Below are 27,918 nucleotides of genomic sequence, written 5' to 3'. Positions count from 1 at the left end.
TAAGTCCCCATCAAAAGGAATCCATATTAACCACCATAAGGGGCCTTTAGATCTGCGGGGCTCAGCGAAGGATGCCCCCGCAAGGTGGCGGAGAAACCGTGCAGAGCGGAAGGAGACCGGCAGGGGGCGCCACGTGGGCGCAGCGCGCGCACACTTCTCCGGGAATCACAGGTCACAAGGCGGGGTTGCCGCGGCAGCGGTGGCCGCCAGCGTCCGCGGGAGGGGTCCCGCGGCGGGAGTCCCGGACAGCACCTCGCCTGGGGGCGCCCGAACCATGGGCACCAAGTGGTTCAGCGGGGCACCCTTCGGGGTGCAGAGCCACAGGTGGGGCCCTTCGGGGCGCGGCTGGAGCCTGGGGGAGGAGGGAGGGACAGGAGGAGAGACTGGCAGCGTGGGGTGGGGGTGGGGGGCGACTTTCTCTCCCCGTCACACCTGCCGCGCTTCTCTGCCCAGAGCTCTTTTTCACCAACTTCAAGTGATTTGAAGGGGTTCCAAGAACACCTCCTATGGGCCAGGCTCAGAGAGGCCCGGCGGCCTGGCCGGGGAGGAGGTCGCTCAGCCTAAGGGTGGTGGGCAGGATTTCAGTCCAGGTGTCTTTCATTCACACCTCTACGTGACTTCCATGTGCCACCTACTCCGTGCCAGGCACAGCTCTAGCATCTGGGGACACAACAGCAAACAAACAGCGAAACTCTGTACTCAGGAGTTCGCATTCTTGTGGGGAGGGGTGGTTGGAGTGGATCATAAACCAAAAAAGAAACCTATATAAAATGCTGGGTAGTGGTAAGGGCTGTGGAGAAGAAGCCAGCTGGGAGGGGGAGCCGGCCAGTGCTGGAGGGTGGGGTGGGGGCTGTGACGATAAGGTGGCTTTTGAGGAAAGGCTTCCAGCAGAAAGGAGGGGACCAGGCAAGGGTGGGGAGAGAAGCAGGAAGCCCGGAGACCCCGCGGTGGCCGCAGTCCTGCTCCTGCTCCACCTGCCAGCTCCTCTGGGAAGCCAACAGCCCCCCGCCCCCCCAGAACTGGCCATACCAGGACCGGGGGCCAGGCCTTGAGCTCTCTCTCGGGGTCTCTGTCCCTCCCTAGGGTTTTTTTTTTTTTTTTTAATGTTTGTTTTATTTATTTTGAGAGAGAGAGGGAGGGGCAGAGAGAAAACTCCAAGCAGGCCCCGCGCTTTCAGCCCAGAGCCCGACCCGGGGCTTTATCCCACACACGGTGAGATCATAACCTGAGCGGAAATCAAGAGTCGGAAGTTTAAGCGACTGAGCCACCCGGGCACCCCCCCCCCCCTAGGTTTGATGTCTCCGCCGTCTACCCCAATCAGAAGAAACTCAGCACCTTCACCGAGGCCCCCTACTCCAGGCTTCATTCTGTGCAAATGGTGAATTTGAGCGCGCGGCTTCTCTGACACTCCCCCTGCCCCTCCAAGCCCCTCACCACGGAGGAGGAGAAGCTGAGCTGTGTCAGGGCCGTGCCTGACGCCTCTTCAAGCCCTCAGTCTGGAGCACAGAGCTTGGCTCAGAGCTGGGACCTCAGATGTGTTGATAAATGCAGGGCTGTCATGAGAACAGCGTGGGTTGGGGTGAGGGAGACCCCGGTGCCATTTCTTCTCTGGCGCCAACGAGCTGTGAGCTCCGAAGGAGGTGCCACCCCTAAGTGTAAGGGGACCAATGACAGAGGATGTTGTGTTTGTACCTCGAGTGCCACACCCCTCAGTGCCAGGTTTGAGATGGGGGGGGGGGGTGGGCGGCGGGCACAGCCGGGTCCTGCCTGTCTACTCCCCCAGTCGGTGAGGAGGACTCACTCTGTGGGTAGACTGGTATGACTGTGCTCTGACTCAGTCCCACATAGGACCTGGAACCTATGACTACCAGGAGACCTGCTTCAGCAAGAAGAAACTCAGCAAGGAGGTGGGCACAGGCTGGGCCAGGACCCAGGAAGCCACCCGGCTGACCCAGCTGCCCCACTTCCAGTACGAGGCCATCATGAAAGAGAAGCGGTTGCAGGTGAGTCCTCCCAGGCAGCGCTCATCCTGGACGGAGTGCCGCCCTCCTCCAGACTCCCTCCTGCGTGGATGTCCCCATGGTTCAAGTTGTCACCTTCTGCCTTCTTCTCTTGGGGCAGAAGGAGAAGCTGGGGCCCGGCTCCTACAACCTCAAAGACTTCTTAGAACAGCTGCAGGAGAAACCGTGCAGCACCCGGGGGCTGCTCAGCTCGGGGGAGACCCGCTTCCGTGGCCTCGTTGGGGTAGGTGTCCTCGTGTACTGGGGATGAGCCCTCCCGCCCTCGGCTCTGGCTGCAGAGCATGTAGCCCGGATGGTGCTGGAAGCACCCCTCCTGTACCGCCTCCTTGCCAGGCTCGGCCAGGCTCTCCTCGGGGTCCCCCAAACCCCTCTGCTTTCTGCTACCACAGCCTCGAGCCCAGGGGCTGTCATATTTCCTGCGTCTGTCTCCCCCACCAGCCGAGGAGCTCCCTGCTGTCAGGGATGGGTCTGGTTCATCTCTGAGCCCCCAGGACAGAGTCCAGCATACACTGGGTGCTCCACAAACTCATCCATCTAGCCAGCAAATGATGAGTGAGAACCCACTAAGTGCCATGCACTGTTCTCGGGCCTGGGGATCAAGCGGCGAGGAAGACAAGCCCCTAACCTCCTGGAGCTGGTGCCCTAGTGGAAGGAATGACAGTACAGAGGAGCACGTCTTATGATCGGGGCCATGAGGAAAAATGAGACAAGGAAGGGATACGGACAGAGTGATGGAAGTGTAATTTCTGGGGTGGTCCGGGAAGACCTCTGGGGGGAGGTGACATTTGAGCAAAACGCGCAGGAGGTGAGCAACAGAAACTCACAGTAGCTGCAGGAGAGTGTTCCAGGCGGCAGGAACAGCAGGCTTAGGCCAGTGTGGCTAGAGGTGGGGGGCGGGGGGTGAGGGTGGAAGGCGGAAGGTGGAGAGATGGCAGAGGAGTGAGGGCCGGAGGGCAGGACTGGGCGGCAAGGTGGGGGCTTCGGGATTGAGTCCACTGGGAGGACAGTGGAGGGTTTTGACAAGGGAAGGGCCTGATTTATGTTTTCAGAGGAGCACCCTGCTCGTAGGGGTGAGGGGCGAGGCATCCAGATGGGAGGTGATGGCGGTGAGGGGTAGGGTGGCATCCGGGTGGGTCGGGATGATCGTCCCGTCGAGTGGGTTTCAAGCTCAGCAAGGGAGAAGGCAGAAGTCAGACCGTCTGGAGTGAGCACTGTGGTTGGAGTGCCCCTCCTCCCTGCCCTGGTGCTCTCCCCCGCCGGATGCTCTTGTCTTTCTTCCAGCTCCTCAAATGGGCCAAACTCTTTCAACCGGGGCTTTCCTCCTGCCATTCCCTCTGCCGGAAATGCCCTTCTTCTCCCTCTCCCCCTCCCCCAGCTGCTCCTTGGTCTAAGGGACTCCTCCTCAGCCCTCAGCTGTCAGCTGGGAAGCCTGCCTGACCCCCACTAGGTGACAGACATCTCCCTTTCCCAGGAGTCCTGATGGTGCTTGTGTTTAGTGTTTCTTCCCCACTGGACATCTGCCGGGGTGGCTCACTGCAGGATTCCCAGTTCTTAGCAGTGCCTGGCACACAGTGGGCGCACAGTCAGTATTTGTGGACTCAATCAGGGCACGCGCGCCTACTAAGTCCTTGGTGTTCCCAAACATCCTGTTTACAGCCACTCCGGATGAGGCGCTGGAGGCTCAGAGAGGATGAGCATTTTGCCTCAAGCTGCACAGCTGGGAAGCAGGCAGTGTCCAACCCCAGAGCCCGGCCGTTTCTTCTGCACCTTAACCACAGTGAAGCCTGGAGATTACTTTTTGCATTTTTAGGTGCAGAAGCTGTTAACTGCAGTACAGGGAGAGGGGATGCCTGGAGGCATTTAAAACTGAGTCATTACCTTCAAATCTAAAGTAATAATAGCTGACACTTAGCACCGCACTTGCGACGTGCCAGGTGCTGTCCTGAGCACTCGAGTGTACTGATTCATTTAATCCTCACCACAACCCCCCCACCCCCCGCCACCTCACCTCGTGAGGTAGGCACTAGCATTATCTCACTTTACAGATGAGAAAACTGGAGCACAGAGAGGTTAAGTAACTGCCCAAGGTCGCAGAGCTTCCCAGTGGCACAAGCAGGATTTGAATCTAAGGGGTGCACACATAACCCCTGCGGTTTACACATAGGTTGGCTCCCTTGGACTTTGTTCCTTGACTGTCCCTGGAGGACAGGGTCTAATAGCACCCAGCCCAGATGGTGGCGGAGGAACAAATCTGATGCTTCCTTCCTGTGTCCCCAGCTCCCCTGCACCGGGGCATCTGTGAGTGTTGGCTGAGCAGGAGGAAGGTTCCACGGCCTGACCCTTCCTTCCAGCTGGCTCTTCATGCACTTTGTTCCCATTGCTGCTCCATCAGGCCCTGCAGGATTTCTCCTAGCCACTGTCCTGGGCTCAGGGCTAGACAGTGAGTTCAAGGTGTGCCATTGCCCCAGTGGGTGCAGAAGGCAACCCCGGGGCAGCTAATGTCCAAGGCCTGCTTTTTCAGCTGTCTTCTTGCTGTGAGACCTGGGCTGGGAACCTGATGGCCTCCTCTGTCCTCTGGTCCGTCTAGCTGTCCCTCCACCCCCACAGGTCTACAGACGCTACCTGTGTAGGGTGCTGACCCCTCCACTGGGGCCTTCTCCAGTGTCATTGCCAAAGCTGTGGGTACCTGCTTTGGAGGCCCCATGAATCTTTCCCCAGAAAGGATGGGGCTGTCAAGCCCCAACACAGCAAAGGCAATGCTTCCTCCTCTGGTTTCTGAATCCTGTCCACCTCTGGCACTGGGTGATGCCACCACCCCCTCCCTCAGCGCACTGTCCCCTCTCTTGGCTCTGGGGACACTAGGTCTGCAGCTCTGGAGTTCCTCTGCCAGCCTCCCTCATGGCTCTTCTCCTCTCGCTGCCACCCTGCTCCCCCTCTCCCCCACATCAGAATCTCCCCCAGCCCTACTCTTCTCCAGCAATGGCACCACCAGCTGCCAGAGTCAGAAACCTAGCGGATCCTTTTCCCCACAGTCACCAGGGTCTGTGCTTTTGCCTCCTGTCCTCCTCCTGTCCTCCTCCTTCCATCCCCACTGCTTCCACCCTGGCCCAGGCCACTGTCCCTTCTCCACCCAGGAGCAGCCTCTTGACCGATTTCCTGGTCCCCTACCATTGCCAGAATGGTCTTCCGAAGGACCCTCGTGTGTCAGAACCAGGTCTGAATGCCTCCTGATGCCTTCAAGGTCCTCCCCACATTCTTCACAGTGGCTACTGTGTCGGAACCGGCACTTCTAAGGTCACTTGTGAGGTGTACCCAGGCTCATGGCCCTCCCGCCCCTGGGAAACAGCTCAGAAAAGAGCCTGGATTTTGCAATTGGAACCCTAGCGGCTGCTTCTTTCCAGAGGTAGGACCTTGGACTCGAGGTCTGATCTCTGAAACTCTGTTTCTCCATCTGTTAGTTGCAGATGGTGCTGATTAGATCTCACTGAGTCACCTCCAGAACCAAATGTTGAGGCTTCTGAAGCACCTAACGCACTGTGCAGGCACCCAGCTTCCTACCTCGGGGGTCTTCTGAACGCACCTGGAAACCCTGGGCCCTAGAAGAAGGACACATGTAGTGCTGTCCTCTGAGGGCAGGACAGATCTGATGCCATACCTGGCTGACTACCCCCCCCCCCCCCCCCCCCCCCCCCGCCGGGGTTGAACTCCCTGCCTCCTGCCTTCTCCAGCCTGCCGGGTAGGGCTGCTTCCCCAGGGCTGGTTCCTGGCGGAGGTGGGTAGGGCTGAGCCATCTGTGGAAGCGCAGCGACCTCGTGTGGCGAAAAGATGCACGGCAGCGGCAAACGTTGTTCCAGGTCTCTATCCAAGGACCACCTCCCCCCACCAACCCACCCACCCACCTACACTGCAGGGTGTCTCCGCTCACTCCACTTCCAGAGACCATACTTCCAACCCTGGCAGTGGAACCCCCAGATGCTCATTTCTCGCCACGGTTCTCAGCCTCTCCCCCCTCCTTCTCCGGACCCCCAAGATAGGCGTCCCACCCTGATTTATATGTCGGTGCCCACTAGGGGCTGAGCACTGTGCAAGAAGTTTTAGAGGCATTTAATTTCATCCTCATTACCCTGGAAGAAAATTATTGCTATCTCCATGTTACAAATGTGGACAACGAGACTCAGAAGGTCTAAGTGGTATGCCCAAGGTCACTCAGCTATGAAGCGGCAAAGCCAGGATTCAAACCCAGGACTCCAGATCCTTCCAGGCCACAGCACTGTTCAGAGCACAGTGAGAACCCCATTCATGCAAAAGCAGGTGCGACAGATGGCATTTCTGAGACCACCAAAGCCAGCAACTGTCTGGGGTGATAGGGAAGGAAGGCTTCATTCCCGGGAGAGATGGCATTTGAGCTGGCTTTGCAGAATTCGAACTTTCCAAGGCAAAGAGGGCAGGGAGGGCATTTTGGGTGGTGGTAATAACACCAGCAAGCAAAGACACGGAGGTTGGCAGGATGGCTTGTGTTTGGCATACAGCAAGGAGCCCAGTTCGGCTGGAATGTGGGATGTAGGCGGGGAGCAGCATGAAATAAGCGGGACAGGCCGCCGGGGCCCTGGAGAAGAGTGTGAACTTGGAACTGAAGGTTTGAGCAGTGCTGGAGCTGTGTTGAGACTGACCATGATGTGTGTTGGGGGGCGGTTAACACACAAGGGCCCTGAACATCCTGTCCCCCTCCCAGGGCTTCTCTTCTTCAGACAAACTCAGCATAAGGAGTGGGATTGATGACCTTTGTGTCCCTCGCCCCACCTCTCACAGAACTACTATCCAGGCCCTGGAAATTATGGGGTGAAGGGTAACCCGTACACAAAGCTGGAGGAGAAAGCCCAGAACCGTTCTCAGGTCCTCATGTGCAGGATGACCTGCAGGCCACTCCTCTTGGCTCATCAGGTACCCCCTCCTCTGGCCAGGCCTTGCCCACCTTCCTGCATAGTCCTGGCAGAGGGGGGAGACTCCCAGGGCAGATGGGGAACTGAGACCCCGGGAGGCGGTGGGCCTGCTTCAGCAGTTCTCCCGTGGGACTGTCAGCCAGGTTCTGTTCTAGGGGAGTGGTCTGGCACCAGGCACCTACTCCTTCAAAAGTGGCATTGAGACCTACCTGGCACGATCCATGGGCACCCGCGGCCCCTACGACACTTTCTCCGGTGACCGAAGCAAGCCCCAGCCTTATGGACATTACTCTGTGCAGGTATGTACCCAGGCGGGGCACGGAGCACGGGTTCCCCTGCAGATGGCAGCCCTCACTTATCATCCCCAGGAGCACTGCCACCCTGCGTGCCAAGCGCTGCAGGGCCCTCCCACACGCGGCTCACTTCACCCTCACGGCCTGTGTTCCATGAGGAAGCTGAGGCCAGCCACACAGCTAGTAAGGAGCAGAGCTGGGATTTGAACCCCAGCATGTCTGTCTGACTTCACCTGCATGCACAGCAGAGGAGGAGCAGATGGTCACAACCCTCCGGGCTGCGTGGGAGACTGGCCACAAAGCCTGCAGGGACCTTGACGGCACGGGTCTGGGCGCCCTGTTATTTTGGAAGCACTTCCCAGGCATCGCAGGCCCGTCTCAGCTGGCTTTGTTAGTGGCAGCTAACAAGCCAGAGGCTGGGAAGCTGGGGAAACTGAGGTAGAATTTTAACTCGACGCCCCCCCCCTGCCTTTTCCCATCATGCTCCTGTTGTGTGACCCATAGCACACTGGGCTTTGCTTTCTTCCTGTTCATACAAATTGGAATTGACTATTTGTCCAATTACCTGTTCATTTTCCCTCCACTGTGCATTCACCCGGTGTGTGCTTTTGGGCCAGGTAATAGTCACGGGGGTGACTGCCCTCTGTGGCACTTATACTCCGGCGGAAAAGGACACACAGTCATAAGTAAAACCAACATAGAGTGTCAGCAGGTGGTGAGTGCTCAGAAGCCCTAGGATGGGGGTGGTGAAGGTAAAATGTTGACATACTTTGGGCCAATTGGCATATAGCTGCGGAATGAGCCCTGCAACCCGACTTGTCTCCAGGGCCTTCTGGACGTTCCCATGACCAGCCACTGAAGTGGTCCTGCCCAGCATAGCAGGGACCTTGGGACCCTCCACAGGCCCTACAGCCAACTCCTATTCTGATTGGCCCAGTGCCCAGGCCACAAAATATTCTTTATTATCTAAAAAGTAATAGACTTTATCTTTTTTTTTTTTTTCAACATTTTTTTATTTATTTTTGGGACAGAGAGAGACAGAGCATGAACGGGGGAGGGGCAGAGAGAGAGGGAGACACAGAATCGGAAACAGGCTCCAGGCTCCGAGCCATCAGCCCAGAGCCTGACGCGGGGCTCGAACTCACGGACCGCGAGATCGTGACCTGGCTGAAGTCGGACGCTTAACCGACTGCGCCACCCAGGCGCCCCTAGACTTTATCTTTAAGCTCATTTTTAGGTTCACAGCAAAACTGAGCAGAATGTACAGAGTTCCTGTGCACCCTCTGTTCCCCCTCCATGAACAGCCTACCCCCCACTGGCAACATCCCACCCCCAGAGGGGCACATTTGGTACAATCGATGAACCTAGACCGAGGTCATTATCAGCCAAAGTCCACGTTCACGTTAGGTTTCACTCTGGGTATTGTGTCTTCCACAGGTTTGGGCAAGCGTATCCACTGTTTCGGTATGGCGCAGAGTAGTTTCGCAGCCCTGACAGTCCTCTGTGTTCTCCCATCGCACTGGTGTTTAAACATTGGGACTGTTGCTCCTGCTGAGAACAGTGCGCGTGCAGTAAATGCCCTTGAAACGAGTGGGAAGGTGTAGGAATAGGCAAAAGCCCCAAACTAAGCGGTGGGCGTGGCTTGGAGGTGAGGTTGCCAGGGACTTGTCAGCCAAGTCCACGGCCAGGGATGCAGGAGGCAGGGTGGAGAGTAGTGCCTCCTGGTGTGACCACCCACTTTTCTCTGCTGTGGAGGGTCCAGAGAGAGGGCTCCGATTTTCCTGGCATGACGCTTCTGTTTTTGTTTTTGTTTTTGTTTTTTTTTCTCTTTTCTGTTTCTCAGAAAAAAAAGCCCAGGGAACTGATGACTTTTACGACCTTCGTGGAAGAGCTTAACTCGCGGCACAATAAGAAGCGTGGGGTTTTTTCGAAAATTTCTCGCAACCCGGAAACCCCGACGGAGAGGATTTACTGGGCGACCCTTAGCCAGTGCCCCCGAAAACTAGTCAGTGTTCCCCCCATGGCCTGCCTGCCTTCTTCTCTGGGGAGGGGACTCTCCTGTGGGGCGGGAGTGGGATGGGGCTGGCTCTTCGAGGGGAAAGCTCAGCCTGGGATGTTGGACCCACCCGGTTGCCTGGTCGTGCACGCACCTGTCACTCTGAGTATGTCCCTCCCACTCTCCAAGGCTCAGTTTGCTTGCTTGTCCTCTGAGCATAACCAGGTGACTTGAGAGTCAGAGGTTAAGGATTGGAGCTGGCAGGGTGGAGCCTGGCACCTGCCAAGTGCTCCTCTCTCCCCTGGGGAGAGGCCAAGGGGACGCAGGGCAGGGCAGAGCGTGAATAAGGGGTCCACCCTGACAGAGGACTGCATACCTGCTCCCTCTGAGGGGATGGTGGGCTCCTCTCTGGGGTGTGGCAGCCAGTGATCCGGATAGGCTCCCGCCTCCCACACGCAGGGCCTGCCCACCCCCCTCCCTGGAGAACTGCTAGGGGCTTGGGGAGGAGTGGGGTCTGGATGAATGAAACAGGGTGCTAACATTTCCTGAATGCCTGCTGTGGGCCAGGCACCTGCCAGCGCCCCAAAGTAGGAGTTATCATTTGCATTTCACAAGAGGAAACTGAGGCCCAGAGATGGGAAGGGATGTGCCCAGGCTCCCCCAGCAAGTGTGAGAAGGAAGCCAGCTCGTTTAGCTCCAAAGTCTGTGTGGCTTCCGCTTTCCAGGTTGGAAAAGCCTCTGTGGACCTGCCAGACCCTGTGCGCCCTTGGGAACCTGGAAAGAGGTGTCAGGCTGAGGGGTGGGGTTAGAGTGGGTGACATCTGTTATGAGGGCACCACAGGGCCCCTCCACCCCCCGAGGATGGGCTCCTGGTGAGTCGGAAGGTGGCTGGGGAACCCCCTCACTGTTTTTTGCTCAAGGCCCAGGGCTGCGGGTGGTTGGGGTGGGCTGTCGGGAGCCCTCACCTGCCCTGGTCCCAGGCTGACCACTGCCAGACCCCTCCAGCTTTCAGCCCTCATTTCTAACCCCTAGGCCACGTCTGGTCCCGGTTCGTGGCTTCCTCCAAAGAAGGAATGCAAACACGTCAACCAGCCACCGTTCCTGCTGTCTTCCAAGCGGATGGGCATAAAGGCCTACCAGACGATTCTGGGAAGCTGGGTGAGTAGGTCTGGGGTGGGGGTTAAAAGGTGATGGCCAGGGAACCCTCTCCTGCCTCTACAGGCAGCACCAAGCCCTCGCACCCCCACACCTGGGAACTGATGCTCTGCGTGAGCCCGATCCCACCTCTTTCTCTCCAAGGGACAAACACCCATTCCTATCGTCTTATTTCTCTAAGGCAGTGACTTCCAGACTTGAGTGGGCACGAGCAACCCCTTGGAGGGCTTGTCAAAGCACAGAATGCTGGGCGCCCTGCCGGAGCGTCTGAGTCTGATTCGGTAGCCTGTAGGGGAGCCTGGGTATTTGCATTTCTAACAAGTTCCCGGGTGATGCCGCTGCTGGTCTGGGGACCACACTTTGAGAACCACGTCACCCCAGAGCCAGCTCACGCTCTTATTTTCCCAGGGGGATGCTCCCTCCACCCTCTTAGGGCCTCAGGGAGCAGCTAGCGGACTTGGCCCCTTTCTCATCCTTGGCTGAGCAAGGACCCCTTCTGTCGCCCTCCCCCTCCCCCGAGGCAGCCATCCCCCACGTGTGTGATAGAGCTTTCAGCGTTCTTGTAAAACGGCTAATAAGTTCTTGGGTTTTGTGTGCAGGCCTTCTTAATTTATACAAATGGCAGTGGATATTGACCTCATTCTGTTTCTTACTCCTGCCCTTCCGTTTTCAAGTGCACATTTTCTTCAGGTTCTGATAAGCATACAGTAAAGTGCAGGAATCCTAAGCGGACGGCCCCGTGAATTGTCACAAAATGGGCTCGTCCTTGTAACAAGTCCCCAGAGCATTGAAGAGCGCATTTCCAGCGCCCCAGGAGCCCCCTTGACACACACCTCCCTCCCCACCAGGTGGCCCCGTCTTGACTTCCAGTAGCGAGGGTTAGTTGTGCCTGGTTTTGAACAGCTGTTTATTTTTAAGTGTCTCCTGGTTTCCCGGGGGGAACGTTCTGCTTGTAACTTACCTGCCTTCCCCCTGCGCCTCCTCCCGCACCCCCACGCCTGAGCTCTCCCTCCTCCACCCCACCTGCTCACCTCCCAGAGTGACGGCTTGGCCTCCACTGTGCCCACGCCCTGTCATCCCGTCCGATTCTCAGAGAAACCTGCAGGTCAGCCCTCCACAAGCTGCTTTTTCTCACCCCATGCCTGTACTTCCTGCAGGGGAGAGGTCTTCACTTGGGGACCCCGAATAAGGTGTTTAGGTAAGAGCCGGATGCTGCTAGCACAGGGCTGGCCACTGCAGAGTGGGAGGAGCTGAGGTGACATCTGTCTGGGTCCCAGGGCTTGAGCTCACCCTGCCCTGGGACAGGAGGACCACTACCGGGAGCTTGCTCCCCCTCGAGACAGGCCTTTCCCTCATGGGCAGCAAGTTCAGCTGCACATCCCACTGTGTGTGGCTCCTGACATCTCTCTCGAGCCACCCTTGGCACTGTTACGCCACAGGTAACTGACCAGCCATTGGAACTGACCAGGTTCCTGACCAGCCATTCTCCTGCCCTCACTGCTCACCTCTGGGCAGGTTACCTTTCCTCTCCTCCTCTTGGAACCTCTCTGTTGCTGCCTCTCGTATCTAGGACATAGGTTTCTGGGTGGGATGGTGTGTTAGCTTCCCACAGCCGCGCCAACAACCAGGCGGCTTCAAACAACAGCAGTTTATCCTGAAACGGTTCTGGAGGCCGGAGGTCCAAAGTCCAGGTGCCGGCAGGGCCGTTCCCTCTGAAACCTGCAGGGGAGAATCCTTCCTGTCCTCTTTCTAGTTTCCGGTGCTGGCCGGCAGTTTTTGGAGTTTCTGGGCATGTGAATGCGTCACTCCCTTCCACCGCTGTCATTGACGTCACTGCCACAGGGCTGTCTTTTCCTGTGGGTCTCTTCTAGAAGGACACCGGTCTCATTGGGTTAAGGGCCCACCCTACTCATGTGGGGACCTCATCCTTACCAATGACATCAGCAGCCGTTTCCAGATAAGGTCACCCGCCGAGGTCCCGGGGGTTGGACTTCTACATGTCCCTTTGGAAGACGCAGTTCAACCCCTAACAGATGGAGTGGGGAGCAGCGTGGGGAGAGCCGGGAGGCCCGAGTTCACATGTCCCGCCATCCCTCTCCCTGCTGCAGAACCCCGTAGGTGTGGGCCGCTACCTCAACACCTGGCTGATGGAGACGAAGGACCAACGGCAGCGGTATCGGTCCCTGTACCTGGGTGGATCCAAGCGCTACCCCTCTGACCCGGCCTGGGACAGGGTCATGCAGTGAGTGCCCCTAGAGCTCCCGCGGAGGGGGAAGGGCTTACTCTGGGGTGGGCTGGGATCCCCTCCTCCCCTGCCCCCCACCTTGTGCTTGCTTCCCATGGGAACACAGCTGCTGCCCCTGGTGCCAGCCAAACAGCGAGGCAGTGGAGAGAGTTCAGATCCTGACCCTGCCTGGCTGCCGGGCTGTGTGAGGCGGGGCGCATCCCTTAACCTCTCTGAGCCTTGGTTCCCTCAACTGTCAGATGAGCGGAGGGCTGTGAAGCCCCAGATGAGATACTCTAACGCTCCTGGTGAGGAAAAGGGACTCAATGCTAACTCCCCCACTCACAACCCACACCAGCTAGGCGCTGCCTTGGGTGGCTTCACCACACGGAATCTCAGTTTCTTGGTGTTCCCGACGGGCTTGGTAAAACTGGTTTCTGGAAGCCGTTGTGAAGCCGAAGGAAAACGGTGCACGAAGTGCCACGGCTAACTGTAAAGCAGTGTGCAAATGCTAGGTGCTGCCTTATTTATTGACCTAAGAGGCCATCGGTTGCAGCGTGATCTCGTTTTCAGAAACGTCAAAAGGCGAACAAACACGCACTCTAGATTATTTTGTTGTTGGAAAACCCGGTGAGGGCACGAGGACCCGATTGCTCAGGGAAGACCGACTTTTAAATGCTTATTTTTAATCAACATAGTCCTGTCGTGTCTGCCTCCTTGATTTATGCTCTTGGTTTGTGTCGGGCGGGGGGCAGGGAGGGGGCTTTTTAAGAAAAGGGGATGAGCGGTAACATTTCTGATAGACCACATGCCTGAAAAAAAAAATCTTGCTTCCTACCTGCCCAACTGATCACCAGTTTGGCTGGAGATAAGATTTTAGGTTGGGAACAGTTTGCCCTAAGAATGTTGAAGACTTTGCTCAGTCGTCTTTGAGCTTCAGGCATGGTTGAGAATTCCTGTGTCGTTCTGGTTTTCTGCCTTTTGCATGCAATCTGCACCTGCCTCTCTGGAAGCTTTGAGGATCTTCCCTTTGTCCTTTGTGTGCTGAAACTTCATGGTGAGATTTAGTCTTAAATTGTCCTAATGTGAGTCTATTTTCATCCATAGTTTTGGGTACCTACCGGGTTCTTTCCATGTGGGACAATTATCTGGCGAAAATCACTTGCATTTGTGTCTTTGGGAATTTCCTCTCTTAGGAAGGGGAGATATCCTGGTGTGATGCTCTGTTTTTGTCATGCTTTTTGTGTGTGTGTGTGTGTGTTTTTTTTCTCATTTTCTGTCTCTGCCTTTTCCATCCTCCTCTTTGGTAAAATTTCCTTGTCCTTATCTTTGAACCCTACTGTTGCCTTTTGAAATTTTGGCTCAATCTTTTTTAGTTTGCACGAGTTCCTGAGTATGGGGTGCCTGGGGGGCTCAACTAAGCCATCTGGCTTCGGCTCAGGTCATGATCCCGTGGTTCGTGAACTCCGGTTCCACTTCGGGTAAGCCCTGCTTCTCTCTCTTTCTCTCTCCTCTGTCTCTCTCTCTGCCCCTTGCTCACTTGCACCTTCTCTCTCTCTCTCTCTCTCTCTCAAAAAAAAAAAAAAGAGTTCCTGAGTGTTGTGTGGATCCCTTCCTTTCCCTTCCCTTCCCTTCCCCACTTCCTTCCCCTAGCACCCAGTTCAGTGTCTCCTACGCAGTATGTTCTTTAATCAAAGTAACAATGACAGTTTACCTTTGGTTTCCTTTTGCTCCCGGCCTGACCGTGCTTCTTCCAAGTGCCTTCTTTTACTTGTCTTGCTCACATTTAAGAGGAAAGCACTGAACACTGCTGTGAGTGTGGATGGGGCTTGTCAGTTGGTGGCGTCACCGGGAGTGATTGGATGGAGGTCTAGTCGTTCTTTTGGAGGACCCTCAATGTCATGGTTGTAGGTGTTTTCTGTGGGACCATTCAGCTTCTCTGGAAAAGCATCCTGCATCCTGCAGTGGGTGAATGCAGTTGCTTGTGTTTAGGTGGAGGAGGCAGGGGAATCTCAGACAGTGTATGGATTTCCACCTACTCCCTCTATTCTGACCAGGGTGCCTCTCTGCCCATCTTCCGCTGTGCCTGGTGGGCGAGGAGTAAGGTGTGTATGTGTGTGTGTGTATCTAACATTCCCTCTGTTTTCAGCCATCAGACCTGCGCCTGCTTTTTGAGATACTCCTGCCTCCAATTCCTGGGTCCCAGAAAAACACGTTATACCCCTTGTCCCCTGATATCAACCTCTCCCTTTCTTGTTTGTCTATTTTTAAGAAAAATTCTGTATAGTCCTTTTAGCAAATTGCAGAAGAGAGTAGAGAGAGTAGAGATAAATGCATGGATTCATCTGCTTTGTGTAATTGAAAATCAAATGGAACACTTTAGGGGCGCCTGGGTGGCTCAGTACGTTGAGTATCTGACTCTTGATTTCGGCTCAGGTCATGATCTCATGATTTGGGGGTTCGAGCCCCGCATCGGGCTCTGCACTGACAGTGTGGAGCCTGCTTGGGATTTTCTCTCTCTCTCCCTTTTTGTCTGCCCCTCCTCAGCTCATGCTGAGTTTCTCGCTGTCCCTCAAAATAAATGAACTTACAAAAATAAAAATAAATTAGAAAGTCAAATGGAACACTTTGTGCAAAAGCATTTTCTTCCTCTTTCTAGTCAAGGTGGTTGGGTATTTTATAGGTGTTCAACCAGGACCAGAGAGGGGAGCAACTTTCCCAAGGTCACACAGCAGGTGAGTGATAGAGCTGGGACTCACAGCCAGTCTTTGTTCCCAGGGCAGGGCCCCTCCCTTATACCAATGCCCACGTGAGGATTTGAAGGTTCTAGGAAGAACGCCATGGGCTGGTTCTTGATAATCCTCTCCGGCCACCCTGTCAGCAAAGCCCCATTCTACATACTGTTTGCTCAGTACAGGCCTACAGGGAAGGGAAGGATGTCCCATCCCCGTTAGACTTTCTCCCCTGAACATTAGCCTTCCCCTTGTGTCCAAACTTCCCCTTGACCCCTGTAATCACATCCAACGCTCAGGTCTGTGAGGTTGTAGGATTTCCCTTGTGATCTGGCTTCGAATTCTGTCTGCCACTTAGCTGTGTGACCTGGGACAAGTTACTTGGAGACAGACCTTCCTTTGAACAATGAGAGTGCACTAAACAATCCACCTTGCGGAGTGTGCACTGAGGACTGAAGGAGAGGATGCGTGTCTGTGGACGCTGAGGCAAGTTCCTTGTCTCTTAGCAGTTGCTCTGCCTTTGCAGAATTCTGCATTTTAGTTATAGAAGGGGCAAGTCCTTTGCAGAGGCTTGGAAGGCACAACATCCAGAAAAAGGAACTACAGTAGTTTAACTCACCCCCTGCTGTCAAAAACCTAAGGAAAAGCCTCTATTTCGAAGGAAATTTGACAGGGATGGGGGAGAAAAAGGAGGGCATTTGAGTCCTGAGGGAGGGTGGGGGCTTTTAAAGAAGAGGCCAAGATGAAGGCTTCTCATGAAGTCAAGAACAAGACCCTGGCCCTCTTCAGCGTTGTTGTAGAGGTTCCAGCAAATGCAGTAAGATAAGAAAAACAAATAATAAATATAAATATTGGTAAGGAAGGGCAAATTATCACAATTTATAGTGCATTTACCTAAAATAGTCCAAGGGAGTTTATTTTATTTTATTTTTTTAAGTTTATTTATTTATTAAAAAAAAATTTTTTTTAACGTTTATTTATTTTTGAGACAGAGAGAGACAGAGCATGAATGGGGGAGGGTCAGAGAGAGAGGGAGACACAGAATCGGAAGCAGGCTCCAGGCTCTGAGCTGTCAGCACAGAGCCTGACGCGGGGCTTGAACTCACGGACTGTGAGATCATGACCTGAGCCAAAGTCGGACGCCCAACCGACCAAGCCACCCAAGTGCCCCTTTTTAAGTTTATTTTATTTATCTTGACAGAGAGAGCATGAGCAGAGGAGGAGCAGAGAGAGAGAATCCCAAGTAGGCTCTGAGCTGTCAGCTTGGAGGCTGACACGGGGCTCAGTCTCACCAACAGTGAGATCATGACCTGAACTGAGAGCAAGAGTTAGGCGCTCAACCCACTGAGCCACCCAGGTGCCCCCAACAGAGTTCATTTTAAAACTGTAAAGATGCAGGGTGCCTGGGTGGCTCAGTCAGCCAAGTGTCTGACTTCAGCTCATGTCATGATCTCATGGTTCTTGAGTTGGAGCCCTGCATGGGGCTCTGTGCTGACAGCTCAGAGCCTGATGCCTGCTTCGGATTCTGTGTCTCCCTCTCTCTCCGCCCCTCCTCCACTCACGTGCAGTCTCTCTCTCAAAAATAAACATTAAAAAACCTAAAAAACAAAACTGTAAAGACGAAGAGTTTCCTCTGATACTGCAGCCACAATTAATAGAAAACATAATTGAGAGAAAGGAAAGGATCTCATTCTTAAATTTGGGGGGGCTGTTAAGGAGAACTGGATATATTTATTTTAAACTTCATCTGGAAGAGTAAATATATGTGAATATTAAAAATCGGAGAATAATCGATGGGGGTTGGGAGGGAGGGGAGGGTGGGTGATGGGCATTGAGGAGGGCACCTTTTGGGATGAGCACTGGGTGTTGTATGGAAACCAATTTGACAATAAATTTCATATATTGAAAAAATAAAGTTAAATTAAAAAAATAGGAGAATAATCATCCTATTAAAAATATATTTCCAAATGCGTAGACAACACAGTCTGGAGAACTAGGCGCCATCCTGTTGCTCGTGGTTAACTGTGGAGGGTTACCAGGGTCTTTTTCACTTTGTCTGTTTTATTTCTGAGATGTTTAGGTTTTTCAAAATAAGCAGGTAACATTTTTATAATCAGGAAAAAAAAAAGGCAAATAGAAGACAAATGCTCTTGAGACAGACTACACAAATGATAGGTTCTCCATGTAGACCCACCTCCCGCCAAGAGTCACTCTTTGTTTTCCAGACCTCAGTTTCCCATCCGTAAAAGGGTAATGGTTTATACCCTACAGGAACATGGTCAGGCTCAATTAAGGCCAATGGATGCTACTGAATGGAAGCCAACCAGCAGGTCCCTGTGGGTGTTTAATTGTGAGACTGTGCACGATTTTCCCTAGGGCTCTGGTTTGACATTGTCCATGTAAACCAGATCCGTTGGGGCTCTTTCTTGCATCAGGAAGACTGTGTCATGGCACAGTAGGTAGGTCATAAGGTGGGAAAAAGGATTCCCTTATAAGCTTGCTCTTTTTTTCTTTTTGACAGAGAGAGAGGAGAGAGAGAGAGAGAGAGAGAGAGAGAGAGAGAGAGAGAGAACAATCAGGGGAGGGGCAGAGAGAGAAAGGGACAGAGAATTCGAAGTAGGCTCTGCACTGAGAGTGGGGCTCAGGGCTTGAACTCAACGAACCATGAGATCATGACCCGAGCCGAGGTTGGACACTCAACCGACTGAGCCACCCAGGCGTCCCACTTTTTTTAAATGTTTATTTATTTTTGAGAGAGAGAGAGAGAGCAGGGGGAGGGCCAGAGAGAGGGAAGACCCAGGATCTGAAGCAGGCTTCAGGCTCTGTGCCGGCTGTCAGCACAGAACCCAATGTGGGGCTTGAACTCACGAAAGGCAAGCTCATGACCTGAGCTGAAGTTGGGTGCTTAACCAACTGAGCCACCCAGGTGCCCCTATAAGCTCTTTCACTGATTCATTTAAAAAGTCTGCTCCAGGGGCGCCTGGGTGGCGCAGTCGGTTAAGCGTCCGACTTCAGCCAGGTCACGATCTCGCGGTCCGTGAGTTCGAGCCCCGCGTCAGGCTCTGGGCTGATGGCTCGGAGCCTGGAGCCTGTTTCCGATTCTGTGTCTCCCTCTCTCTCTGCCCCTCCCCCGTTCATGCTCTGTCTCTCTCTGTCCCAAAAATAAATAAAAAACGTTGAAAAATAAAAAAATAAAAAAATAAAAATAAAAAGTCTGCTCCATGCTTGGTTCCATACAGCAGCAACAGTCTCTCATTCACTCACCGAGTTTTTCATTTTCTGATTTCCTATTTTAATTTCTAACCGTTCTTTTTTGATTTCTAAAATGTTCCTTTTAGCAACACTATTCTCTTATTTCATGGACACCATGTTTGCTCATACTTTGAAGGTATTATTGATTAAGACAGTTTGCCTGATACCGTCTCGTTTTATCAAATCCTTTTATTTTCCTGTATGTTTGTTTTGGCATCAGATTCCATACCAGAGATTTTTCTGAAATGTCTGATATTTCTTGGCTGTGCATTCGTATCTAACCGAAAATCCTACTGAAGGCTCTGGGGCACTTGTTAATTATGGACTTCTCCATAGGCTGACCAAGCTGCGGATTTTCACCGGGGGAACTTCAGTGTCAGGGTTGTTAGATCTTTTGTCTTTTACCTTGGCTGGGAAAAAACTCTTCTGGAGGATCAAAGCCTGGCTGGCAGGGCTCTAAGTGGAAGAGCCTTGAGGTCTCGATATTTAGTGGTCCAACTTCCACTTGATTCTGTTGTAAGGATAGTACTCGTGATCTCATCTGTGCCTGGTGGCATCTTGTATAGAGAGCCCCTCTGTCTCCAGAGAATAAATTCCCCAATCTTCATCCATGAAGGACACTCATCTGGCTGCAGAGAGTGGGGAGGGAAGCATCCTACGTGGACTCTCAATCAGTAGCCTTGTTTCTGGCCCCACCTTCGTTCCTATTCCAGAAGGACCGAGTGCTGCTAATTCTTCAGTCTCTGGAGTGAGAGAATTCCCGAATTTATCTCCTACTGGCTTACGTTTTAGCTCTCTTGGGTCTGCCAAGTTAGTTGCCGTTCTTCCATCTGTGTTTTAACTTCCAAAATATTTGTTTCTTTACTGCTGCCTCTTCCTTTGGTCCCCGCGAGTAGTATGCTTTTCAATTTTTATTCCTTAACTCTTGTTTTCGTGGGATTTCAGAAGGGAGAAAAATTAATGTAGGCGTTCCGTTCGCTTAAAGCGTGGTGAAATTTCTGAGTTTCAAAGGTAAAAATAAAAATCTTGTAAGTTTCATCTCTGAAGAGACCAATAACCTACAACTTAAATAAAGGACAAACAGACATGTTGGGGGCTTCTCTTCTGAAACGTGGCTAGAAAACAGTGTTTGTAGAATTCTCTGTCTAGCCAAACGGTCATTCATGTGCAAGGCAAATAGAGACGCCTAAGGATTCAGGATGTATACCAAATGTATCTTTTCTTAAAATATTCCTGGGGGGTATACTCCAATCAAATGAAAAATGGATTAGCATGGAGAGGTCTAGAAAGGGGAAGACATAATATGGAATATATAGGAATATATCTGCCTATGATATGCCAGATAAATGTAACCACCACGGCCACCACCAACAACAAAAGTGGCAATACCAATATGAAGCAAAGTAGAATTCAAGGCAGACATGTGAAATGGGACAAAGGTGAGTAATCACGATAAACAATAAAATCCATAAAGAAGTGATAATAACTTTGAACGTTTACACCCAAAATGACAGTGACGAGCTCCCACAATCATGAATAGACTTGCTTGAGAATCTGACAGTAAGTCTATATAAATAATTATTTGGAGGATTTGAATAGGTGTATTTTACTCCACGTTGTTTTGAGTTACTCGTGGAAGATTTATAAAAGTTGATCCTTGGGGCGCTTGGGTGGCTCAGTCAGTTAACCATCTGACTCTTGATTTCAGCTCAGGTCATGATCTCACAGTTCGGACTCTGCACCCTGCTTGGGATTCTCCCTCTCTCTCTCTCTCTCTGTCTCTCACTCTGCTCCTCCCCTGCTTGCCTGCACCCTCTCTCTCTCAAAATAAATAAGTAAACTTAAAAAAAAAGTTGATTCTCTAAGAAAGCCTCATTAAAAAATGTCTAAATTTAAAACATCCTACATAGAAAATTTGGGGTCACGGTTTCTAAACATGGCTCAATAAGACAAAACGTTAACAATAAAAGGATAGTCCCCAAAACCAAGTACTTGGAATTAGGAAACACTCTTCTAAATAGCTCTTGGGTCTAAGAGAAAGTCACGTTGGAAATTATATGCTCGTTAGAAATTATTCACAACAAACTCTATGTCTAAATCTATGTAATGTTGTCAAAACACCAGTTGGAGTGGGCGCTTGGGTGGCTCAGTCGGTTAAGCATCGGACTCTTGATTTCAGCTCAGGTCATGATCTCACGGTTCGTAGGTTCAAGCCATGCATCAGGCTCTGTGCTGACAGTGCAGAACCTGCTTGGGATTCTTTCTCTCTCTCCCTCTCTCTCTCTCCCTCTACCCCTCCCTGGCTCACTCTCACTCTCTCTCAAAATAAACAAAAAATTAAAAAACACCAGTTGTAGTAAAATTTCTACCTTTGATTTTAATATTAACCAAGAAAGATCGAAACCAAAAGAAGCAATCATTTGACCCTAGAAGTTAAAAAAAAAAAAAATGAAAACATAAAAATAAAGCAGGAGTCAAGAATTAATGAAGACGAATGGAAACTGGGCGGATGGGGATGCTCTCGCTGGCTCCCCACCACTCAGTGCTGATGCCCTCTTGTTAATCCCCACCTGCAGCTTGTCATAATCCTGTGTGCCAGTGGGTGGAAACGCCCACAAAGTCCACAGACTGTGCCTGCCATAGAAGGCAAAGGATCAATGTCAGTGCCGCCTTCCCCGTCTTATACAGGAATAGGTGAGGCCTGGAGGCGTCAGGTTTTGGAAGCAAACACGATAGGTCTTCAAAGCATGTGCCGGCCAGACCAGGAAGGGCAAGTGTGGGAGAGTTGTGAAGTCTCTTTTTAGGATGCTTAGTGACAGCTAATCTGTTTCACCCTCACTCCCTAGCCTTACCTGCTTCCTCTCACCAAACCACAGGGTTCTGGGCTTCCAGCCAGGCAGCCTGGGATTTACCTCTTTTGTGGGAAAGGTAGCCTTTTGGTTTTCATTCTTTAGAGCTATGTAGGCAGTAGGTGTTTCGTAAGGATGCTTGACCGACCGGTGGAACATTATTTTGCATCTAGCCACCTTTCTGGCTCTTACAATCACGTCTTCTTTTTTTTTTTTTTTTTAACATCTGTCTGATTTTAATGTTCCTTCCTCCCCTGCTCTTTCTTTCTTTCTTTCTTTCTTTCTTTCTTTCTTTCTTTCTTTCTTAGGCTCCACACCCAATGTGGGGCTTCAACTCACCACCCTGAGGTCAAGAGTCACCCACTGTACTGACTGAGCCAACCAGGAGCCCCGCAGCCAGCTCTTGTGTCATCTGACCCACCCTCTGGCTGTGTGGACGCGAGCACTCTGTGCCCTAGTCAGGCCACACTTTGCACCACTCTCCAGGCCTTGGCCACACTGTGACCTGCTCTTGGGACCTCCTCCCGCCAGTTCCTGTCTGGAAAACTCCTATCTATCCTCCACGGCTCTACATAAACGCGAAGCCTTTCCTGATTTTTCCAGAGACTGTCTCTTTATTCTCAATCTCTTGGGATCCCCAGGTCGAGGCACTTTTCTCCTTGTTGTAATTATTTATGCGCGGGCTGTGGTCCCTACTGGACACAACTTCTCCTGTCTGGACCTCTAGTGTCTCACTGGCATGCGTAGAGGGAGCTCGATGAGTACGTGTTCAGGGATGAGTCAGTGCGTTCCCTGGTGAAAGAGTCACGTCTGGATGACTCCATGAACGGAACACGTGGGAAACTGCCAGTTTGGTTTGGCAGAAGTTGATTTTTCCTTCTAAGCTTTTTTGCCTGACATTTGTTTATTAGGAAAAAATTCAAACATATGAAAACAGTGAAAGGATTTTTACTGTGTACACCCATATATCCACCACTTAGACGATGTCATTAATGTTTTACTCTTGCTTTATGACATCTCTTGGTACCGGTCCATCCTTCTTTTGATCTGTTAATCATCTTATAACGTCATACATTTCAGGTAAATGGCAGACCTCGAGACACTACTTCCTCCTGAATGCTTCAACCTGCATATTACCTTTTTAACATTTTACTTTTCTTATTTTTATTTATTTTTAATTAAGAGCTTTTTAAATGTTTATTCATTTTTTTTAAGACACACACACAGAGCATGAGTGGGGGAGGGGCATGTAGTTGACTCCAGGCTTCGAGCCCTCCAGCCCACAGCCCGACGTGGGGCTTGAACTCACGAACCGTGAGATCATGACTCCAGCTGAAGTCAGACGCTTAACCGACTGAGCCACCCAGGTGCCCTCCCATTTTAGCATTTTAAACGAAAGTCATATTCCTTATCCAGACACCTAAAATGGAAATAATAAAATATCCATTCTTTGCAATAATGGTGACAATTAATTCTTATATTCTTGAAGCATATTTATAAGGTACAAAGTGATTTTGTGGGCATTTATTGTATACCATGACTTTAAAAGGTAGATATTAGTCTCAGTGTTTTCCAATTGAGACAACTGGAATTTGGAGAGAGAGCAGTTTCCTGAAAAGTCGCTGCCCGTCAAGAGCACACGTGTGCACAGTCTTCAAAGGTTCACTGAGCAGCTGCCCCGTGCCAGGCACATCCCGACTGCTGGAACATTGCAGAAGAGAGCCAGACAGCAGTTCTGCCCCAGAATGGCTCCCAGCTTCGTGCGGAAGGCACTCACCCCTTTCTACGGTCACAGGGCAGCAGGGAAGGAGAATCAGGGCAAGTGGGACACAGGACTTCTGTCTCTCCATCCAGAATGCTTTCTTCACTCTTTCCCCCATGGTCTCCTGGAGGATGAGGCCAGGACCTCCTGGAGGATGAGGCCAGGACCTGGCTCTTCGAGACCGGGAAGGCTAAGGCAGAGGAAATCTTCAATGTGGCTTGTCTCTCTGTTCTCACTCCACCTACCCTCCCCCGATCAGTTTTCTTTGACCTCCTGGGCCTTTGTATATGCCGCTTTGGTGGGAGATTTAGGAGTTTGGCCTGGAAGAGGGGACTCAGGAGGCCAAACTACACATTTACTGTGCGACACGGAAGTCTGGTGACTGCCATAGAGACCCTATGGCACCAGAGCAAGATAGGGCCTTCAGCTCCAAAGGAAGGCAGAGAGGAGAGGAGGCCATATTTTTACTTTTCCTTTCTCCCTTCTTTTCCTCTATCTTCCTTTATTTTTGGCAGGGGTGGGTAAGGATAGAGGCTTGAGCATATCTCGGGGCTGATGGGCCAGGTAGAAGCCGGTGATTCAGTTGTGAGGTGGTGAAACCCACAGTACAGGCTGGAGGGGTGGTCACCCTAGCACAAAAAAAGATCGGCCTAGGAGGAGGGCAGGAGGCGGGGAAGTCATAGCGATTGATGAGCCAATTACATGTTTGCTAGGGGCCAGTGGTTTTTGCTCAGAAAGGCAAACGGGGCAGGGAGGGAGGGATTGATCTGGAATCAGGTACATGACAGAGGGCTCAGCCAGATGCTGTGGGAGCGTGGTGTGCAGAGGGAGGAGCCAGTCTGCCTGGGAAGGTGGTGCAGAGACAGAGGGCTTCCCAGGCTGCCAGCATGGGTGCGGTGGGGTGAATAAGCCTGGCCTGTTTGGAGGTGGCTGAGTGATTGGAGGGCAGGGCCCAGGAGAGGCTCTGGCAGGTGATGAAGCAAGATAAACAGCTACAACAGGATCGCAGCATCTTCATATAGGAATTTGGCCTTTTTGCAGACAAATACCTATAAATCAGGTCACCAGTAAGCTTTCCTTGGAGGAGGTCTTTGGAAAGGGCCACTTGGAAGGTGTAATCTGGGGGTGGGGCTTGGCTTTGCCTCCTCTGTATCTCTTCTTTGGCACATTAAAAAAAAAAAGGGTGGCCTGCTTTCTTCTATTAAGTTTCGAGAGTTCTTTATATATTCTAAGCACCCATCTGTTTTCAGATGTGTGGTTTGCAAATATTTTCTCCCAGACACTCAGAAGGGTTTTAATGGGAAGTAGGTCTTGTGTTTAAAATAAAATTTTTAGGGGCGCCTGGGTGGCGCAGTCGGTTAAGCGTCCGACTTCAGCCAGGTCACGATCTCGCGGTCCGTGAGTTCGAGCCCCGTCCGTGAGTTCGAGCCCCGCGTCAGGCTCTGGGCTGATGGCTCAGAGCCTGGAGCCTGTTTCCACTTCTGTGCCTCCCTCTCTCTCTGCCCCTCCCCCGTTCATGCTCTGTCTCTCTCTGTCCCAAAAATAAATAAAAAAAAAAAAAAAAAAAAAAGTTGAGAAATAAAATAAAATTTTTAATGGTTATTTATTTTTGAGAGAGAGAGAGAGAGAGAGAGAGAGTGAGTTCAAGCAGCCCTTGTGTTTTAAAGATGTGTTCTGTGGCATCGTGGGGTGGGGCAGTGGGAAGCAGGTGGAGACAAGAAGGCCGTCTTAATGGTCAGGGAAGAGCTGAGGCTCTGAGTCAGGCCAGAGGCCGTGGGATGGGGAGGAGTGAAGACACACCAGATGAAAGTAAAGACCTCTTTTACCCTGGTGAGCCCTCCCTCCCACCTTTCTTCCTTTGACAGATATTTGTGGAGCACCTATCGAGCACCAGGTAACAGTCTAAGCACAGGGGAAGTATCCGCAAAGAAATCAAAGCCCTGGAGCGCCTGGGTGGCTCGGTCAGTTAAGCATCTGACTCTTGATTTTGGCTCAGGTCACGATCTCATGGTTTGTGAGATCGAGCCCTGCATCGGGTTCTGTGCTGACAGCATAGAGCCTGCTTGGGATTCTCCCTCTCTCTCTGTGCCCCTCCCCTGCTTGCGTGCCCTCTCTCTCTTTTTCTGAAAATAAATAAATAAACTTAAAAAAGAAAAATGAAAGTCCCACCCTTGTTAAGTTTACATGTTGGTATGAAAGAGAATAAACACATAAATGTGTGTAACATAAGGGCTGATAGATGCTGTTTGAGACACAGAGTGTTCTTGTTGAAATGTCATCTTCCAAATGGCTCTGGGAGTGGGACTAGAGTTCCATGAACTAGAGTCTTCAGGGGTTCCCTTCAGAGGAAAGAATCAGAACAATGCAAGGGTCACTGGACTGAAGTCAGGGGCTCTGGGCTGGAATTCTGGCCCTGACTCTGGCCACCAGTGTAAACTCAAGAAAGTTCTCTCCTCCCTCTGGCCCTCAGTCTCCCTCTCCCTCTCCCTCTCCCTCTCAGGGGTGGTTTAGATGACCTTTCAAATGCTAGGATTTCATATTTGGAGTTCTTACAGACCAACTTGAGGGCTTTGATGCGCCAAATTGGTTCTTAAAACCAGGTTGTTTTGTTACTAGAAGTCATCAATTTTGTTCTCCTACCCAACATAGGATCCCTTGGGAAGCACAAGCGACAGGTACCTTTTCATCCCCCATGGGTGCCCCTCCCAAGGATGGGGGCTCACTTCCTTCCAAGGGACAAGTTTCATTTTCTCTTTCTGTCTTTTTAAAGGGAAAGGATCACACCTTTTACTAAGGGGAAGTGCCCTCCAACAGTGGATTACAATTCAGATCCTACTCCTTAAAGCTGCATATGAAGGACATCTTGTGATGACCAGAGGGCCCAAAAAGCCTGAAGACAAATTTGGGGATGGGAGGATAGGAGTGGGAATCTGGGTTGGGGGGGGGGGGCGGGTCTTGGAGAAAGGACACATGGGAATGCCTGGAGGGGAAGGATATAATGGGAATGCTTTTGCTGGAGACATCTACCTGGAGGTCACATGGTCTGCTGGGACAGCTGGGGCCAGATACTTTTTGCTATGAAAGATCAGTTATGCTGAGAATTCAAACTAGCCAGTGACATGAACATGGGAGCCAGACAGCAGATGGACTAATGGGGTGGAATGTGGTTGACACTCTTGGAACCTCTTCTAAAGTCAAATTGCTTGACTCCCTGATTATTAAAATCCAAAAAGAGGTGGAAAAGTGTAGTATATGTCATAAGACAGCTCTAGGCCCCCTTCTGGTGCTCTCCATCTCCATCCCAGGATGCTTCTGGAAGCTCAGCAGGGCCTAATGCTACGTATGAGGAGGCTGCTGGCCTCCAGGCAAGGTGCAGCCATTGGGAACAATCGATTTCACCCTTAGAGTTCAGCCTTGTGAGCACACCAGTCTAGCCTAAAGATGGATCTGTGGGGCTGTTCACAATGTCATCTTCTTCCCTCACTGTTTTGTGTCAGTGAGAGATTGTGTAGGATGGCAGGAGCGTGTTGTCCCTAGAAAAAAAGGAGGCTGAGACACCACTGCCTCAGCCACAAAACTCCACTCTTCAGAGTGAGTGTATTATAAAAAGCAGTTACTTTCTCATTTAGAAGAAGTAAAACTGTCTTTATGCACAGACATGTTGCCTATGTGAAAAAAAATACTATGAGTATTTTGATAAGCCAAAATACATGTGGACGAGATCTAATAAGTCAGCTTTGCAAGTTTTCAGGAAATAAAATCAACATATCAAAACCAAATATTTCTCTTCTAAATTTTTTTAAATGTTTTAATTTATTTTTGAAGGAGAGAGAGAGACAGAGCATGAAGAGGGGGAGGAGCAGAGAGAGAGGGAGACACAGAATTCGAAGCAGGCTCCAGGCTCTAAGCTGTCAGCACAGAGCCCAAAGCAGGGCTCGAACCCACAAACTGTGAGATCATGACCTGAGCTGAAGCAAGACGCTCAACCGACTGAGCCACCCAGGTGCCCCAAAAGCAAATATTTCTATATATTAGTGGTTACCAACAATTGAAAAGCTAAAATGCCATTTATAATGGTCTCAAAACTATGAAATATTTAGGTATAAATGTGACAAAAAACATACATATGTTTACACTGAAAACTATAAAATACTGCCAAGAGAAATTAAAGAAGACTTAAATAAAGGAGAGCTATACCATGTTCATGGATCAAAAGACTCAATATTGCTAAGATATCAGTTCCTCCCAAGTTGATCTGTAGATTCAATGCAATATCAATCAAAATCCCGGTAATTGTTTTTAAATTGACAAACTGATCCTAAAACATATGGAAATACAAAAGACGTAAAATAGCCAAAACAACTTTGAAAAAGAGGAACAAATCTGGGGGAATAACATTACCTTATTCCATAGTGTGAAATTGGTGTCAAGATAGACAGATGAAAGGAACAGAACAGAGAATGTAGAAACAGCCCCACACACCAATGGACAACTGACTTTCAACAAAGGTGCAAAGACAACTCAGTGGAAAAAGAATGATCTCAACAGGTGGTGCTGGAAACTGTTGATTATCAATCTGCAAAAAATAAACTGTGATCAATGACTCAAATCATATACAAAAATTAACTCAAAACAAATCAAAACCCTAAATGTAAAACCTCAACTAATGAAACTTCTAGAAGAAAGCATAGGAA

At 51.1% G+C, this 27,918-nt stretch overlaps 1 protein-coding gene across 3 annotated transcripts; it reads left to right on the top strand.

Annotated features, from left to right (window-relative positions):
• The first annotated feature begins 174 nt into the window (after positions 1-174).
• On the top strand, positions 175-26,846 carry CIMAP2 (ciliary microtubule associated protein 2). Of its 3 annotated transcripts, none has more exons than XM_058717292.1 (10): positions 175-324; positions 1,291-1,378; positions 1,839-2,003; positions 2,122-2,244; positions 6,831-6,962; positions 7,117-7,260; positions 9,098-9,259; positions 10,283-10,408; positions 12,514-12,647; positions 25,995-26,846. In XM_058717292.1, the coding sequence occupies exons 1-10, from the start codon at positions 275-277 to the stop codon at positions 26,065-26,067; spliced, it is 1,197 nt and encodes a 398-aa protein (XP_058573275.1). In that variant the 5' UTR covers positions 175-274; the 3' UTR covers positions 26,068-26,846. The 3 variants fall into 3 exon arrangements, with proteins under 3 accessions (XP_058573275.1, XP_058573276.1, XP_058573277.1); XM_058717293.1 differs by lacking the exon at positions 25,995-26,846 and adding an exon at positions 21,771-22,057; XM_058717294.1 differs by lacking the exon at positions 25,995-26,846 and adding an exon at positions 12,890-13,343.
• The last annotated feature ends 1,072 nt before the right edge of the window (positions 26,847-27,918 follow it).

This window comes from Neofelis nebulosa, chromosome 2, assembly GCF_028018385.1.
Source record: "Neofelis nebulosa isolate mNeoNeb1 chromosome 2, mNeoNeb1.pri, whole genome shotgun sequence".
In the NCBI taxonomy this organism is placed as follows: Eukaryota; Metazoa; Chordata; class Mammalia; order Carnivora; family Felidae; genus Neofelis; species Neofelis nebulosa.
The sequence above is the reverse complement of the archived record's forward strand: the minus strand, read 5'-3'. Positions and strand labels throughout refer to the sequence as shown.

What these genes read in the sequence shown, in the direction of transcription:
- CIMAP2 (XM_058717292.1), top strand. Translation starts at nt 275, where the DNA reads ATGGGCACCAAGTGGTTCAGCGGGGCACCCTTCGGGGTGCAGAGCCAC. An exon ending in GCCAGTGCCCCCGAAAACTA is followed by an intron (nt 9,260 to 10,282) that starts GTCAGTGTTCCC and finishes TCTAACCCCTAG; the next exon opens with GCCACGTCTGGTCCCGGTTC. An exon ending in AGACGATTCTGGGAAGCTGG is followed by an intron (nt 10,409 to 12,513) that starts GTGAGTAGGTCT and finishes TCCCTGCTGCAG; the next exon opens with AACCCCGTAGGTGTGGGCCG.